Below are 13,395 nucleotides of genomic sequence, written 5' to 3' on the forward strand. Positions count from 1 at the left end.
GTAGCCGTGTCTAATCATCCTATGGAAAATAACATGGGGAAAACACGTTTTGGGACCCCTCTTTTGTCTCAGCCCCCACTTGACAAATCCCCCCAAAACTTTCAGGGAAGGAGCGGAGCGGGCCATCTTCTTTGAGAAATTTGCGAAGATTCATCAACTGGCGCCAAAGTTATTCCCAATAGAATGTTGCGGATTTCCTATGGAAACTAGGTCCTAACTATATATACCTACTGGCGACCAACATGTAGGTTACTCGGTTCTTTCTCCTGCCACCGCCCGCGATTATTGTCACATCCAGAGACCTTGTCACATTATTTCTTCACGTCATTCACGACCCAGCCATGCAATTGCCTTAGACACTCGGCTAGACTCATTTCCATTCGATCACTTGAACGACCGCTTAGCCAGAAAGCCATTATTGATTAAATCATTTCTACCTTACATCCCATTGATCTCAATAGAGACCTTGAACCCGTTTTTATCACTATCCCCTTCACCCGCTCCGTCCAACGACACGCATGCCTGAACACCTCCTAGGTCACAATCTTCACCTCTTCACTCGCCGCAATTCTCAAGTGACTCATTTTTTTAAAAAAACTGTCTCCAACATGCCTAAACTTATATATAACTCCTTTTTTTCCTTCCCCCTTGCCTCCCATTCACTTCATGTAAAGTAATGCGATAATAGGCATTGTGTTAATAACGGTTGTACAAAACAATAATGTTGATAATTCTTGTCCTGATGATGATGTCACAAATGTAAAAAGGCATCGAAACGTCGTCGACTAAAAACCGCATATGCAATATGATAATGCTACATTATTTGATGCAATGGTATGGTTATGTTTAAGAGATTGAGTCTGTAGCACCGACCACAAGTATACAGACAGATTTTTGCTTTGCCCTTTTGGCCATTTCTTTGTTGTTTTGTCTTGATTGTTGTGGGTCATGGCTGTGCCCACTTGTTATCTTTTTTGGTTCTTAAAATTCACTTTATCAACCAGAACATTCAAAATAAATTTCTTGTCCGGCTGGACAAAAGACATACTACTCATCAGGTGTATGATTACTGTTTTCTGTATGTTATCTTGTCCACATGTAGGGACCACTGTTTTTTGTAAATTGATACTGCCCAAGGTCCCTATGGCATACCTTTCGGGTTCCCTTGTCTTTGTGAAAACATAACCAGTCTTAGAGCCAGTGCTATGCTAAAAGACAGTTAGAATACAGTTAAAACACCTACATACACTAGGGAACACTGTGCGTTGGGGTACCCCTGTGATTACCATGGCCTTCTCTGTAAGCCCCTAGTACATAATAGGGCAGGGGGATTAAAACTACCTCTTAAAACGCGCCACCGGGTGCTTTTCACACAGGTGAAGGGAGGGGGGCCTGAGGTGACATGTGTGCAAACCCACCCTGTGGCCGTGCTAATTTGGAGGATAAAGTCCCCTTGAATCCTGAGTGTACCTTGGGTCCAACTAGCCCACCAGGTATCTACAGGTAGCGCCACAGAGCTGCGTAGCAGAGAGGTGTAAAAAGGGGCATAGCCTGGACCACCTCTCTGCAACGCAGCACAGTAGCGTTTACTGGAAGCACCTGGTGGGCTATTTGGCTCAGGAATGAATGCAAATTATTTCTCCAACTTAAAACGCGCTACAGGGCGTGTTTGCACACGTCACCTCAGGATCCATCCCCTCCCTTCACCACTGTGTAAAAGCACCCTGTGGCCATTTTAAGTTTGGAGATTAAGTCCCCTTGAATCCTGTGGCTCCCTAGGGTCCAACTGGCCCACTAGGTACTTCCAGTAAGTACACAGAGATACGTTGTATAGAGGTGTAAAAAAGGGCACGGCCTGAACCACCTCTCTGCAATGCAGGGCAGTGCAGTGGCGGTTACTGGAAGCACCTGGTGGGCTAGTTGGCCCCCATGGGCCCTCAGGATTAAAGGAGGATTATTTCCCCAACTTAAAAAGTGCCACAGTGCGTGTTTGCACACATCACCTCAGGTCTGTCCCCTCCCTTCACCACTGTGTAATCGCGTCCTGTGGCCCTTTTAAGTTGGGAGATTAAGTACCCTTGAATCCTGAGGGTCCCTAGGGGCAAATTAGCCCACTAGGTACCTCCAGTAAGAGCCATTGCAGAGAGGTGTAAAAGGGGGCACAGCCTGCACCACCTCTCTGCAACGCAGCGCAGTGGCGCTTACTGGAAGCACCTGGTGGGCTAGTTGGCCCCCAGTGTCCCTTAAGATTGAAGGGGAATTATTTCCCCAACTTACAACTTGCTGCGGGGCGCGTTTGCACAATGGTGAAGGAAGGGGGCATGGCCTGAGGTGACGTGTCTGCAAACACGCCCTGTGGCGCGTTTTAAGTTGGAGAATTAATTATCCTCAATCCTGAGGATCCCTGGGGGCCAACTAGCCCACCAGGTACCTCAGTATGCACCAGAGAGCTGCGTTGCAGAGAGGTGTCCAGAGGCCACGCCCCTTTTTACAACACTCTGCAATGCAGCTTCATGGTTCTTACTGGAGGTACCTGATGGGCTAGTTAGCCCACAGGAACCCTCAGGATTGAAGAGGTATTAATTCCTCACCTTAAAACGCACCACAGGGCGTGTTTGCACACAGGGCACCTCAGGCCCCGCACCTTCCCTTCACCACTGTGCAAATGCGCCCCATGGGGCGTTTTAAGTAGTGGATTAACTTCCCTTTAATACAAAGGGTCTCTGGGGTACAACTAGCCCACCAGCTACCTCCATTATGTGCCACAGAGCTGCGTTGCAGAGACGTGTAAAAAGAGGCATGGCCTCAGAACACCTCACTGCAACGCAGCCCCCTGGCGCATACTGGAGGTTCCTGGTGGGCTAGCTGGCTCCCAGGAACCCCAGTATTCAAGGGGAATTTGTTCCCCATCTGCAAACGCACCAAGGGGTGCGTTTGCAAAGTGCTGCAAAGAGGGGGCGTGGCCTCAGGCGTGATGCAGTCTTTTATTTTTTGGTTTTTCTTAAGAAGGGGGGCTTTGTAGCCCCCTTTCTATTTCTAATGTATTGACCCTGGGGACCCCATCTCCCTGGGCCTGCCCCCCAATTTGTTTTTTATTAATAAAAAATACTGGAAGGGGGCTTCGTGGCCGCCCCTCTTGAGGCCATAATTGGCCCCTGGGACCCCATCCCCGGGGCATGGCCCTTTTTTCTTTTGTTTCTGTTTTTGGAGCGGGGCTGCCTTGCCCCCCTCCTTAGGCCATTTATGGCCCCAGGAACGTCATCCCCCAGGGCCGGCCTTTGTTTATTTTTTTATTTGTCATAGTTTTTATATTTGAGGAGGGGGGCCACGTGCCCCCCCTCCCGGGACACAAATAGCCCCGGGGACCCCATCCCTCGGGGTTGGCCCTCTCCGTTGGTGACCGTGGGGGTCCCCAATCCCCCCCGGCTCCCCACGGGAGCCGGCATTGCTTTTCCACACGGGGAGCTGCTATGATGCAGCTCCCCGTGTGGAAAAACAATTTGCTTTGGTATTTGGAAGAGAGAGTAGGCTTCCTGCTCTCTCTTCCAAATACCTAAGCAGTGTGATCTGGCAGGGCGGGAGCCGCGAGGCTCCCGCCCTGCCATAGCAAACTACAGTGTCTTGGGGGTCATGCAAGAACTGGCACTGGGGGTGATGGTCCCCAGGGCTTGGGGGGGCCTTTGAGCCCCCCACCTATTTATTTTCAAAGCCCTGAGGGTGGTCCCCTGGGCTGGGGGGGGTTGTGAGCCCCCCGCACACATTTTTATAAAGCCCCGGGGGGGGGGCGGTCCCCGGGGCTGGGGGGCCCCCATCCCAATACTAACATTGCCCCCGGGATTTGGCCCACCCGGGGGCTGAATATTAACAAAGCGCTGGAGTCCGGGCTTCATTTTTTTTTCTCAGCTAAATCTGCGCACCTTGCGCGGATTTTGACAATTTTTTTGGGGGGGGGGGCCCTAGGGGGTCAGGGTGTTTCTACCCTGCCCCCTTTTTGCGTTTTGCGCACTTGTTTCTCTGTCTTCTTGTGCCTTGGTTCTACTGAGGCACAAGATGGCTGCCAACACTTCCTGGTTTGGAGTGTTGACAGCCAATCAGCATAAAGCTCTTGATCAGGAGGATGCGCGGATCCTAGATATCTAAACTTTTTTTCATTTTGAATTTCTCAGGAACTACTGAATGGATTTACACCATTTAACAAAAAGGGTTCTTTCTAAACCAAGATCTACCTTTTCGCCAAATTTGGTGTAATTCCGTTCAGCAGTTCGGGCTGTAGCCATCTCTAAAATTTCCTATGGGAAATTGCATGGGGAAAACATATTTTGGGACCCCTATTTCTCGGCCCCCACTTGACGAATCACCCCAAAACTTTCAAGATAGGGGAGGACTGAAGCTTCGTCAATTGGCACCAAAGTTATTGGGAATAGAATGTTGTGAATTTCCTATGGAAAATAGTTCCTAACTACCTACTGCCGATCGCAAGTAGGTAATATATAATATAATATATATATATATATATATATATATATATACACACACAGATATACACTTATATATATATATATTCACAGAAAAAACCATAGGTTATAGACCATATATAGTTAGGAATTAGCATTTACAAAACCTTGAAAATTCACTGAAAAAACCATAGGTTATAGACCATATATAGTTAGGAAATAGCATTTAGAAAACCTTATTTTACTCACACAAAACCATTGAAATTCCATATATAGTTAGTTGCACTAACTATATATCGCGCACCTGCAATCCACTGCTGATGATGTCACATATTACATCATTCATGACATGGTCAGTGACATCACTGATGACATCACTGATGACATCTCAAATGACATCACTGATGACATCACTGATGACATCTCATTTGACATTACTGATCACATCACTGATGACATCATTCATGTGATGATACAATGAACCTCTTCAGACTCTAATATAACCTTAGATACACTCAGTGTAAACAGACACTCACAGACTGTCACTCATCCATGGAGTTACTCACACACCTAGTCAGTCTTGCAAAGAATCAATCACACCTCGATTTCCTCAACTATATAGTTATACACACCTTACTTATTGGAACATATAATAACACATATTTACTCTGTTATACAATCCCTGATACAAGTTCACAATAATCCATACAGCCACTCACACATTCACTGGCTCTTATGCACAGTTATTTATATATGTCAACTATCACATGTACTGTGTTTTACATATGTACTTACTTTGACATGTAGCACTGAGATATCCATTCACTCACCAATACACTCATGCACACAGTCAACCGCCCATACAGATGTTTCCACATGCACTTTTGAACCCATACATCTAGTGAATCAACTGCTCACACATCTATGCACAGAGTCATACACCTCCCAGACACCCACACACACACTCAGTCTCCCATACAAATACTTGGGCAACTAATCAATAACCCATATAGTTAGTCATATAGCTAATGATCAACACATGCATCAGATTACAAAACAACAGACACAATGATGCACAATTTAAAACAGTTTAGTCACTAACCCATGCACTCAGTGAGACACATTTAATCACTCACTTATACAGTCAGTCATGCACCTACTAAATCCTTCATCCAGACACTTATACATCCACTCATTCTTCAATATGTAAGACATATTTTAACTTTACAGAAGCATACAGTCACTGGATGTTGTCATCAGTGATGTCATCAGTGATGTCATTTGAGATGTCATCAGTGATGTCATCAGTGATGTCACTGACCATGTCATGAATGATGTAATATGTGACATCATCAGCAGTGGATTGCAGGTGCGCGATATATAGTTAGTGCAACTAACTATATATGGAATTTCAATGGTTTTGTGTGAGTAAAATAAGGTTTTCTAAATGCTATTTCCTAACTATATATGGTCTATAACCTATGGTTTTTTCAGTGAATTTTCAAGGTTTTGTAAATGCTAATTCCTAACTATATATGGTCTATAACCTATGGTTTTTTCTGTGAATTTCATTGGTTTTTTAACAGCTAATATCTGTAGCTGTAAAATGTATTCTTCTTTAAATCCAAAAATATATTTTATATGTTTATGAATAATTTTTTTTTTAAATATTTTTTTTTCTTCGTTCCCGCTTCGCGAATCGGGAAGCTTCCCGTTAGCTGACCTTGATGCCGCGAAATAGACCGCGAGCCGGTAAACGTTTCTTTACCGCAAGTGCCGCGTTAGAAAACAACATCGTGACGCCTCCCGTCCGCATGACGTTCCACGTTGTCGCTTGATACGTCATATGACGTGCTACGTTAGCGAACTGGTACGCGAAGCGAGTGCCAAAGCGCAGGTTTCTGGAAGCAAACAGGGAGGCCCTGCAAAGCGCTTAACGTAAACACAGCAAGTCATGTGACTTGGTAATAACACTTTTCATTGGTTCATTTCACTTTTGGTTTCCTAATGATGTAAGACTAGGTCATATAATCTAAAATGAACACTTTTGATTGGTTGAGAACTCTTGTTTTTCCCAAATGATGAAAATCCCTCCTTCTTTCCTCACTCTGACTTTCATCATTGTGAGAGAAAGACCCTTTGTGATCACTGAGCAATGGCTTCTTTAGTAGCTTCAGCTGGTGCTTCCCCACCACCTCCACCACATCCAAGGAAGAGTGGACCACCTGCTCAAGTTGTAATTCAACAAGAAGAAGAAGAAGAGGAACAGGAGGACGAGCACGAAGAGAGGCAGTTTTTGCCTGAGCAGCCCAAGACGTCTCACCGGAAAGAAAACTTCATTTGGCAATTTTTTAAAATTCCCAAAGGTCAGAAAAAAGTAAATGCAAGATACGTAACTTGCCTTATATGTCAAGATAGACTGTCCAGAGGGACCGACAAAAAATACAGTTTCGGAAACTACACAATGCATCGCCATATGACTAGGTGGCATCCTAACAACTACAGTGCTGCACAGTTTCGGAACGACCTAGATAATCTCCCTATTATGGCCAGAAGATCTGTTGTACCGGAAGTAACGGGACCAGAGGGCAGGGAGATGGTGCCAAATATACAAATGAGATTTGGTGAAGTAAAACACACCTGCGTATTTTGCGATGGATTCATTTCCTACGGAGAAAGAAGCATCACTCTGATCAACAGAGCTATTGACTATCATATGCAAGTTTGTCCGAAACGCCCAAAATAATAAATACTTCTTTTTTTTGTTTTGTTGCTCCTGTTGAGCCCTTTACAATGAATCGTTTTCATTGCCCCCTCCAAGAAAAACCCAAAAAAATATAAAACTGTTCCGAAAAATTCAAAAACAGTAAAAAAATGTTCAGAAAAATAAAAAAAAAAGTTCTTTTCAGAACTACCTCCCCGTTATTAAAAAATTGGTACAATATTTGGAACTGTGCCAACCTCTATTTCTCTTAGTTCGCTTCCTAGTTCGCTCGCTGGTACGCGAACTGGAAGCGAACCAAAAACAGTAAGTATAAGGGAAGGAAACACACACTTATGTTAAAAGAAAGACAGCTATAGGGGAGTAAACTAGAGATACTATTACCCATAATCCACTACTGATGATGTCACATATTACATCATTCATGACATGCTCAGTGACATCATCAGCAGAGGATTGCGGGTTTTTTGGCAACATGCCTTATCCACGGTTTAATAACGCTGCCTTTTGCTTTATATAAGTTTTCAAATTGTATGAAATATATACCAATAGGTCTTTATGAACCTTTAGGTAGTGCTTTTGTTCATGAGGTCTGGTCGCTTCCATACACATACAGATGTTTCAAAGATGATCAAGAAGTTTATCTGAATGGAGAGGAATGCACTGAGACGCCAGATCATTCACTAATGTGTAGGCACATACAGTTACACGATTCATGCAACAAACACCGACCAAATATGGCTTGCGTGTTGCAAGGCACGCCAGTTCCTGCTATCATCCCCACGTTCAAGTTGTTGGAAAATGGTAGTTATTTGATGCTCAATAATGAAGATTGTTCTGAGTTAATTAAAAGTATTCCTTTTATCGTAACAGTAAGTGAACGGGTTATTTGCTGCAGAAATGTTCTATTTCCTCCCACACATGAACATAGGGAGTTTTCAATCTGGCCACAAATACCAACCTTGGGACACGTTTCAACGGCATGACAAGAATAAGAGCTCTTTTGTCTCAGAGAGAGGTGGCCTTGAGTTCGGCCCGTGAAACTTTCGTACTTCACATAGCGAACACCCGTACACAGGTTTGCCTTTCAATTTCAGCAACATGTTTCCGACTATCTTTAACGCATCCTCCACAAAATCCCTGGCACACTTTTTTAAAGTTGTTACCAGTGGTCTCGTGACTTCATTTGAGAAAATCTTTGGAGTCATCCCTGCTCCCTTTCATTCCATTTTCTCCACTCTGGTTCGTGGATTGCATTTTTACTTGCATTACCAGCGGACGCTCTTGTGCTTTTTTACATTTTTAAATATGGATGTCCCTCCTATGCAACCTCCGACCCTGCAGCTGCTGACACTGTTCCGCAATCGCATGCTAGAATATTATGGCACAATGCCGTTGGCGATATTAAGCACGGCATATGGATTATCTTTTCGGTTCTCCTACTTCACCTGTGTCCAGCCTGTATTTCACTGCCTGACCTGTGATTTCGATTGGGCCATTGATTTGTGTCTCTGCGGACCGGTTTCTCCTGACGTCGACTTTAATCAGCTGATGACTCCTATCATTACTCACGAGTTGATTTGTCCTGGCGAAAGGATTATGGCTGTGGCATTGATGCATGGACTACTTGGTCCCTGGAATTTACTGGCGGCAGCACAGTCTTTCTTGGAACACAGCTTTCTTGAAAACCCACCGAGCTGTCCTCTGATGGTGATAGAGGATCCGGTGCTGGGAGAGCACGTATGTTCTTTTCCGCTTTTAAATTGGATGGCTGAACTGTTTTCGGATGAAGACGGTGACTTCCTATTGGAGGCTGTTGCAGCTTATTTTGCATACACAGTTATGTCATAGACCTTTTTCATGTTTGATATGCTGAGTACTAGCATTTCATTGACAATTCATTGACTTATTTGTCAAGTTTTTATTATTTACCTTGCCTATTGGCTTAAGACTCGATAAAGTACTTGGCTGTTTTATTTTTCTTTAGCATTGAATTTTCCTAGTTTTTAATGCTTTACCTTGCGGACCGTCCACATATAAACTTGCAATCTGCTCTCATGAGATGGCACTTCTATTATCTTATTCAGTTCGTTTCCGGATCATGAGGAGGTGTCATCTAGGTCCTGGATATCTTTACACCGTGTTAAGTTAGCATGGGCTCATTACCGGTTTAAACGCCATTTTTCCTTTTTTGCAACTTCTGCACACGACACTTAGTTGTTGCTTTAGCTTTCCACCTAGTAGTTCATCGTGGTTTACATGAGAATAATATGTTATTGGTCTACTATCTGCTTTACTTGTTAAACTATATCTGTACAGCGAGTGCTAAAGTTTCAAGAACAACACGATACAGAATTGTTATGAGGTCTGATCTCCACGACTTCATACTCATAACATAAGTGCAACTTCTGCCAATTCTGGGCATGAGGCGGGTTTTATATTGCTTTGCCGAACACACATACACAACAGTTGATGCGGTTCACATGAAGAGAGAGCTGGTGTATGCTGATGTGATTCCTTCAAATCTAAGACACTAAAGTATGGACACGCCCTAAACCAACACAAAGAGACCTTCTTAGCAAATAATATAATATGTGTATTAGGGAGGGTGAGATATAAGCAGCCGCGGGCCGTGGAGGGAGTTACGATGGGGCAGGGAGGCGGGGAGGGGGAGAAGCAGGGTGGAGCCCTCTCTACCTTGCCCCTCCCCCTCCCCGCCTCCCTGCCCCACCGTAACTCCCTCCACGGCCCGCGGCTGCTTATAAGTGTTGCTAACTCTTATTCATTTACAGCATGTTAACATACTGTCACCATTCGCTTTTTATGTACTAGTAACTATGCTGGTAATTTTGCTACTGATAATATGTGTACTTGTATTCTCCACCCTGCTTCTCCCCCTCCCCGCCTCCCTGCCTCACCGTAACTCCCTCCACGGCCCGCGGCTGCTTATAAGTGTTGCTAACTCTTATTCATTTACAGCATGTTAACATACTATCACCATTCACTTTTTATGTACTAGTAACTATGCTGGTAATTTTGCTACTGATAATATGTGTACTTTTATTATCTAAGGTACTACGCCTGAGAAGACGGCATTAGTAAATAAACATTTCAAATACACATGTGTTCTTCTTAACTCCATGTTCTGGTTTCTAAGAAATATATAACGACCGACTGTTCATGAGTTCCACGTATCCTGAAGTACTATAAGTTCATATTCTGGATTGTCTAAACATTGAGAGTTTGTTATATCCAATGTGACACTGTACCTAGCTTGCTAAATAGTTTTTGATTACTAACGTGAGTTTTGGGACACCCTAATTCGCCGAGGTTCCAATCCTCTGTCCACAGTTCTGTGTGAGAACAGAAACCCTGCGACAGGGGCACCCCCGACCCTTGCTGGAGCTTCATCACACTTGCGATACAACTCCAGCAATGCGCCACCTTTACGGCACAGATACATCACGCATCTGTGCTGTTTTTGCCCCATGATGCGCCGCATTGTAAATGCAGCACACCATAGGTGACGGAACAGCGGCACAGAATGACTAACACATCCCTGGTGATGCGCCAGTCATCATAAATCTATCCCTATGCTTCTTATCTTGTTAGAGATGAACCGCCATATGTATCATCAAAGTTATTTGCATTTCCTAAATAGCGAACTTTAAGGAATAAATAGCGATTCTTTACCATTCCTAGTTTGCGATGAGCTATTTGCTAATTAGCCGAATGTAGCCCAATGAAGCCCAATGTAGCCCAATGTAGCCCAAAGATGGCCGCCAGACACACAAAAAAACAAATGTAGCCCAAATATCAGCCAGATGTAGCCCAACTATAGCCCAGTGACAGAATGACCAATCAGCTTCGCAAACCTCCGTTACGCGAAGCGGAGCGCTGTTACAGATATATATCTTTTTTTGAACGTTAATTTCTCAAAATCCACTGGAGCACATATATTGAGACCTAGCAAAGGCACATCGGGCTACCAGTCCCTAATATTTTGCCAAGTTTCGTGCAAATCCATTCAGCCGTTCAATTATTATTTTTATTATTTTTTTTTGCCCCGCGGGGCCCTTTTAAAACCTCCACATCAAACCTAGGGGGTCAGCGAGGATCTACTATGCCCCCTTATAGTTATTTCCCCCTTTGTTTTGACCTCCTCTTGTCTCTCGATCCTACCGAGAGACAAGATGGCGGCCGCTACGGACTGTTTGGAATGTTGACAGACGCCGGAGAACCAATCAGCTTCGCTTCACAAAGCTCCGTTGCGCGAAAAGTCCGCGAACCAGAGCGCTAACCGGTCCGCTGTTACAGATATATATCTTTTTTTAAACGTTAATTTCTCAAAATCCACTGGCGCACATATATTGAGACCTACAAAAGGCACATCGGGCTACCAGTCCCTACAATTTTGCCAAGTTTCGTGCAAATCCATTCAGCCGTTCGGGCTAAAAGTGAGGCCAACCGCCCTATGGAAAACTCAATGTTAAAAACACGTTTTGGGACCCCCCTTTTTTCTCGGCCCCCACTGGACGAACCCCCCCCAAATTTTCAAGGGCTGCTCAGAAACAAAATGTGCCATTTTCCTGAAAATTTCAGCCAATTCCGTCCACAAACGCCAAAGTTATTAGACATAGAATTTTCAAAAAACCCATAGAGAAAAAATCCTAACTATATATACCTACTGGCGACCGCCAGTAGGTAATTTATATATATATATATATATATATATTCAAGCTCCAAGGTGCCCTCAGGCGAGGCAGCACTTCAGCAGCGGCCTTCAGCGGGTAAAGCACGCCTCAACACTCCGGTGATTGTCCTCAGCTCTCAAGTCTGGGGTTCTTCAGCCTGACGCGTTTCTGAGACTATCGCTCGTCATCAGAGGCTCGACATGAGTGCATCCGTTCTGACACTCCCACTATTTGTAGTTAATGGCCCTCAGATGGGCTCACAATGTCTTGTGGGATTTGCAGTCCGTATTTGTTCCCTGAATGGGTGCATAATATTACAGCTGGTACAATGCAAAAGCCCGGGATGGGCCCCAGGATGTGAAGCGTCCATTGATCCCTTAGCCGCTGCTTCACATGTTGGCTCGGCAGCATTCGGACCCGTGACCCCCGTTATGGGGTGGTGCAAGCCTCCGCGGCTGGGCTGCCGCGTACAATATTCAAGCTCCAAGGTGCGCTCAGGCGAGGCAGCACTTCAGCAGCGGCCTTCAGCGGGTAAAGCACGTCTCAACACTCCGGTGATTGTCCTCAGCTCTTAAGTCTGGGGTTCTTCAGCCTGGCGCGTTTCTGAGCCTATCGCTCGTCATCAGAGGCTCGACATGAGTGCATCCGTTCTGACACTCCCAATATTTGTATAGATATATATATATTCGCAAACGAGGCGCCCGTCACACAAAAGTAGAAGATAAAGTTAACAAGTGCAACATGACTGATTCATGGGAGGGCCTTTAGAAAGCTAGGTACATACTTCTTTATACATACAATGGAAGGAGGAGAATTTTGAATTCTTTAGGGTAAGGTGAGGGAGTTTTTGTGTTGGTAAGTGTGCTCACCTATATTGTTGAATCAGCTTTCAAAAACAATTAAATCCCAAATTAGGGAAATATTGAGTTATAAAGTCTGCACTAATTTGGCATTTTAATGTAGATTTATGTGAGTCACGCTAAGCAAGTCTTTGAAGGTTCCACTCCATTTTGAACAATGATTGGTTATACACAGTTGGATATTACTGAAATGATTAAAACTTATACTTACCAATATTTCCCCCAATTTCGTACAAGCAAATCTCATCGGTCTTAAGATTCTGTGAAATTCCGCTATTAGAAAAGAAAGATAAACAAATTTAATATTAGTTCGATATGCTGTAAAAAGCAGAAGTGCACATTTACAAATAATACATTTGCAACCAAATAGTCCTCTCCTATACTACCAGATAAAGAAGAAAAACAGGGTGGAGCTAAAATAAACAAGCTCATTTTAAAATGACAGATGGTCGGCGATCAATAACGCCCTTTTGGGACATAGGTTACACGACTTTTTATGAGCAAGTGTTTTCATAGCACAATAACCTGAGGTTTAATCAAGGTTCAGCCAATAAGTCTGTTTAGGTTCTGTAATTTTCTTGTGCTGATTTCGACCAGTGCTACAACACCTGTACCATATGGGTTTGTTTGGAAAGGCCAAAGCAACATTTGGTAGACGGATATTT

General features: G+C 44.1%; 1 protein-coding gene across 3 annotated transcripts in view; it reads right to left on the bottom strand.

Moving 5' to 3' along the window:
* ARHGAP18 (Rho GTPase activating protein 18) overlaps positions 1-13,395 on the bottom strand; it is an 843,873-nt gene that overhangs the window by 66,979 nt on the left and 763,499 nt on the right. For all 3 annotated transcript variants that reach the window (XM_078648922.1, XM_078648923.1, XM_078648924.1), the window contains one exon: positions 12,942-13,003. In XM_078648922.1, coding sequence (XP_078505048.1) covers positions 12,942-13,003 — 62 coding nt within the window. The remainder of the gene's footprint in view (positions 1-12,941; positions 13,004-13,395) is intronic.

Source organism: Lissotriton helveticus, chromosome 6, assembly GCF_964261635.1.
Source record: "Lissotriton helveticus chromosome 6, aLisHel1.1, whole genome shotgun sequence".
Lineage (NCBI taxonomy): Eukaryota > Metazoa > Chordata > Amphibia > Caudata > Salamandridae > Lissotriton > Lissotriton helveticus.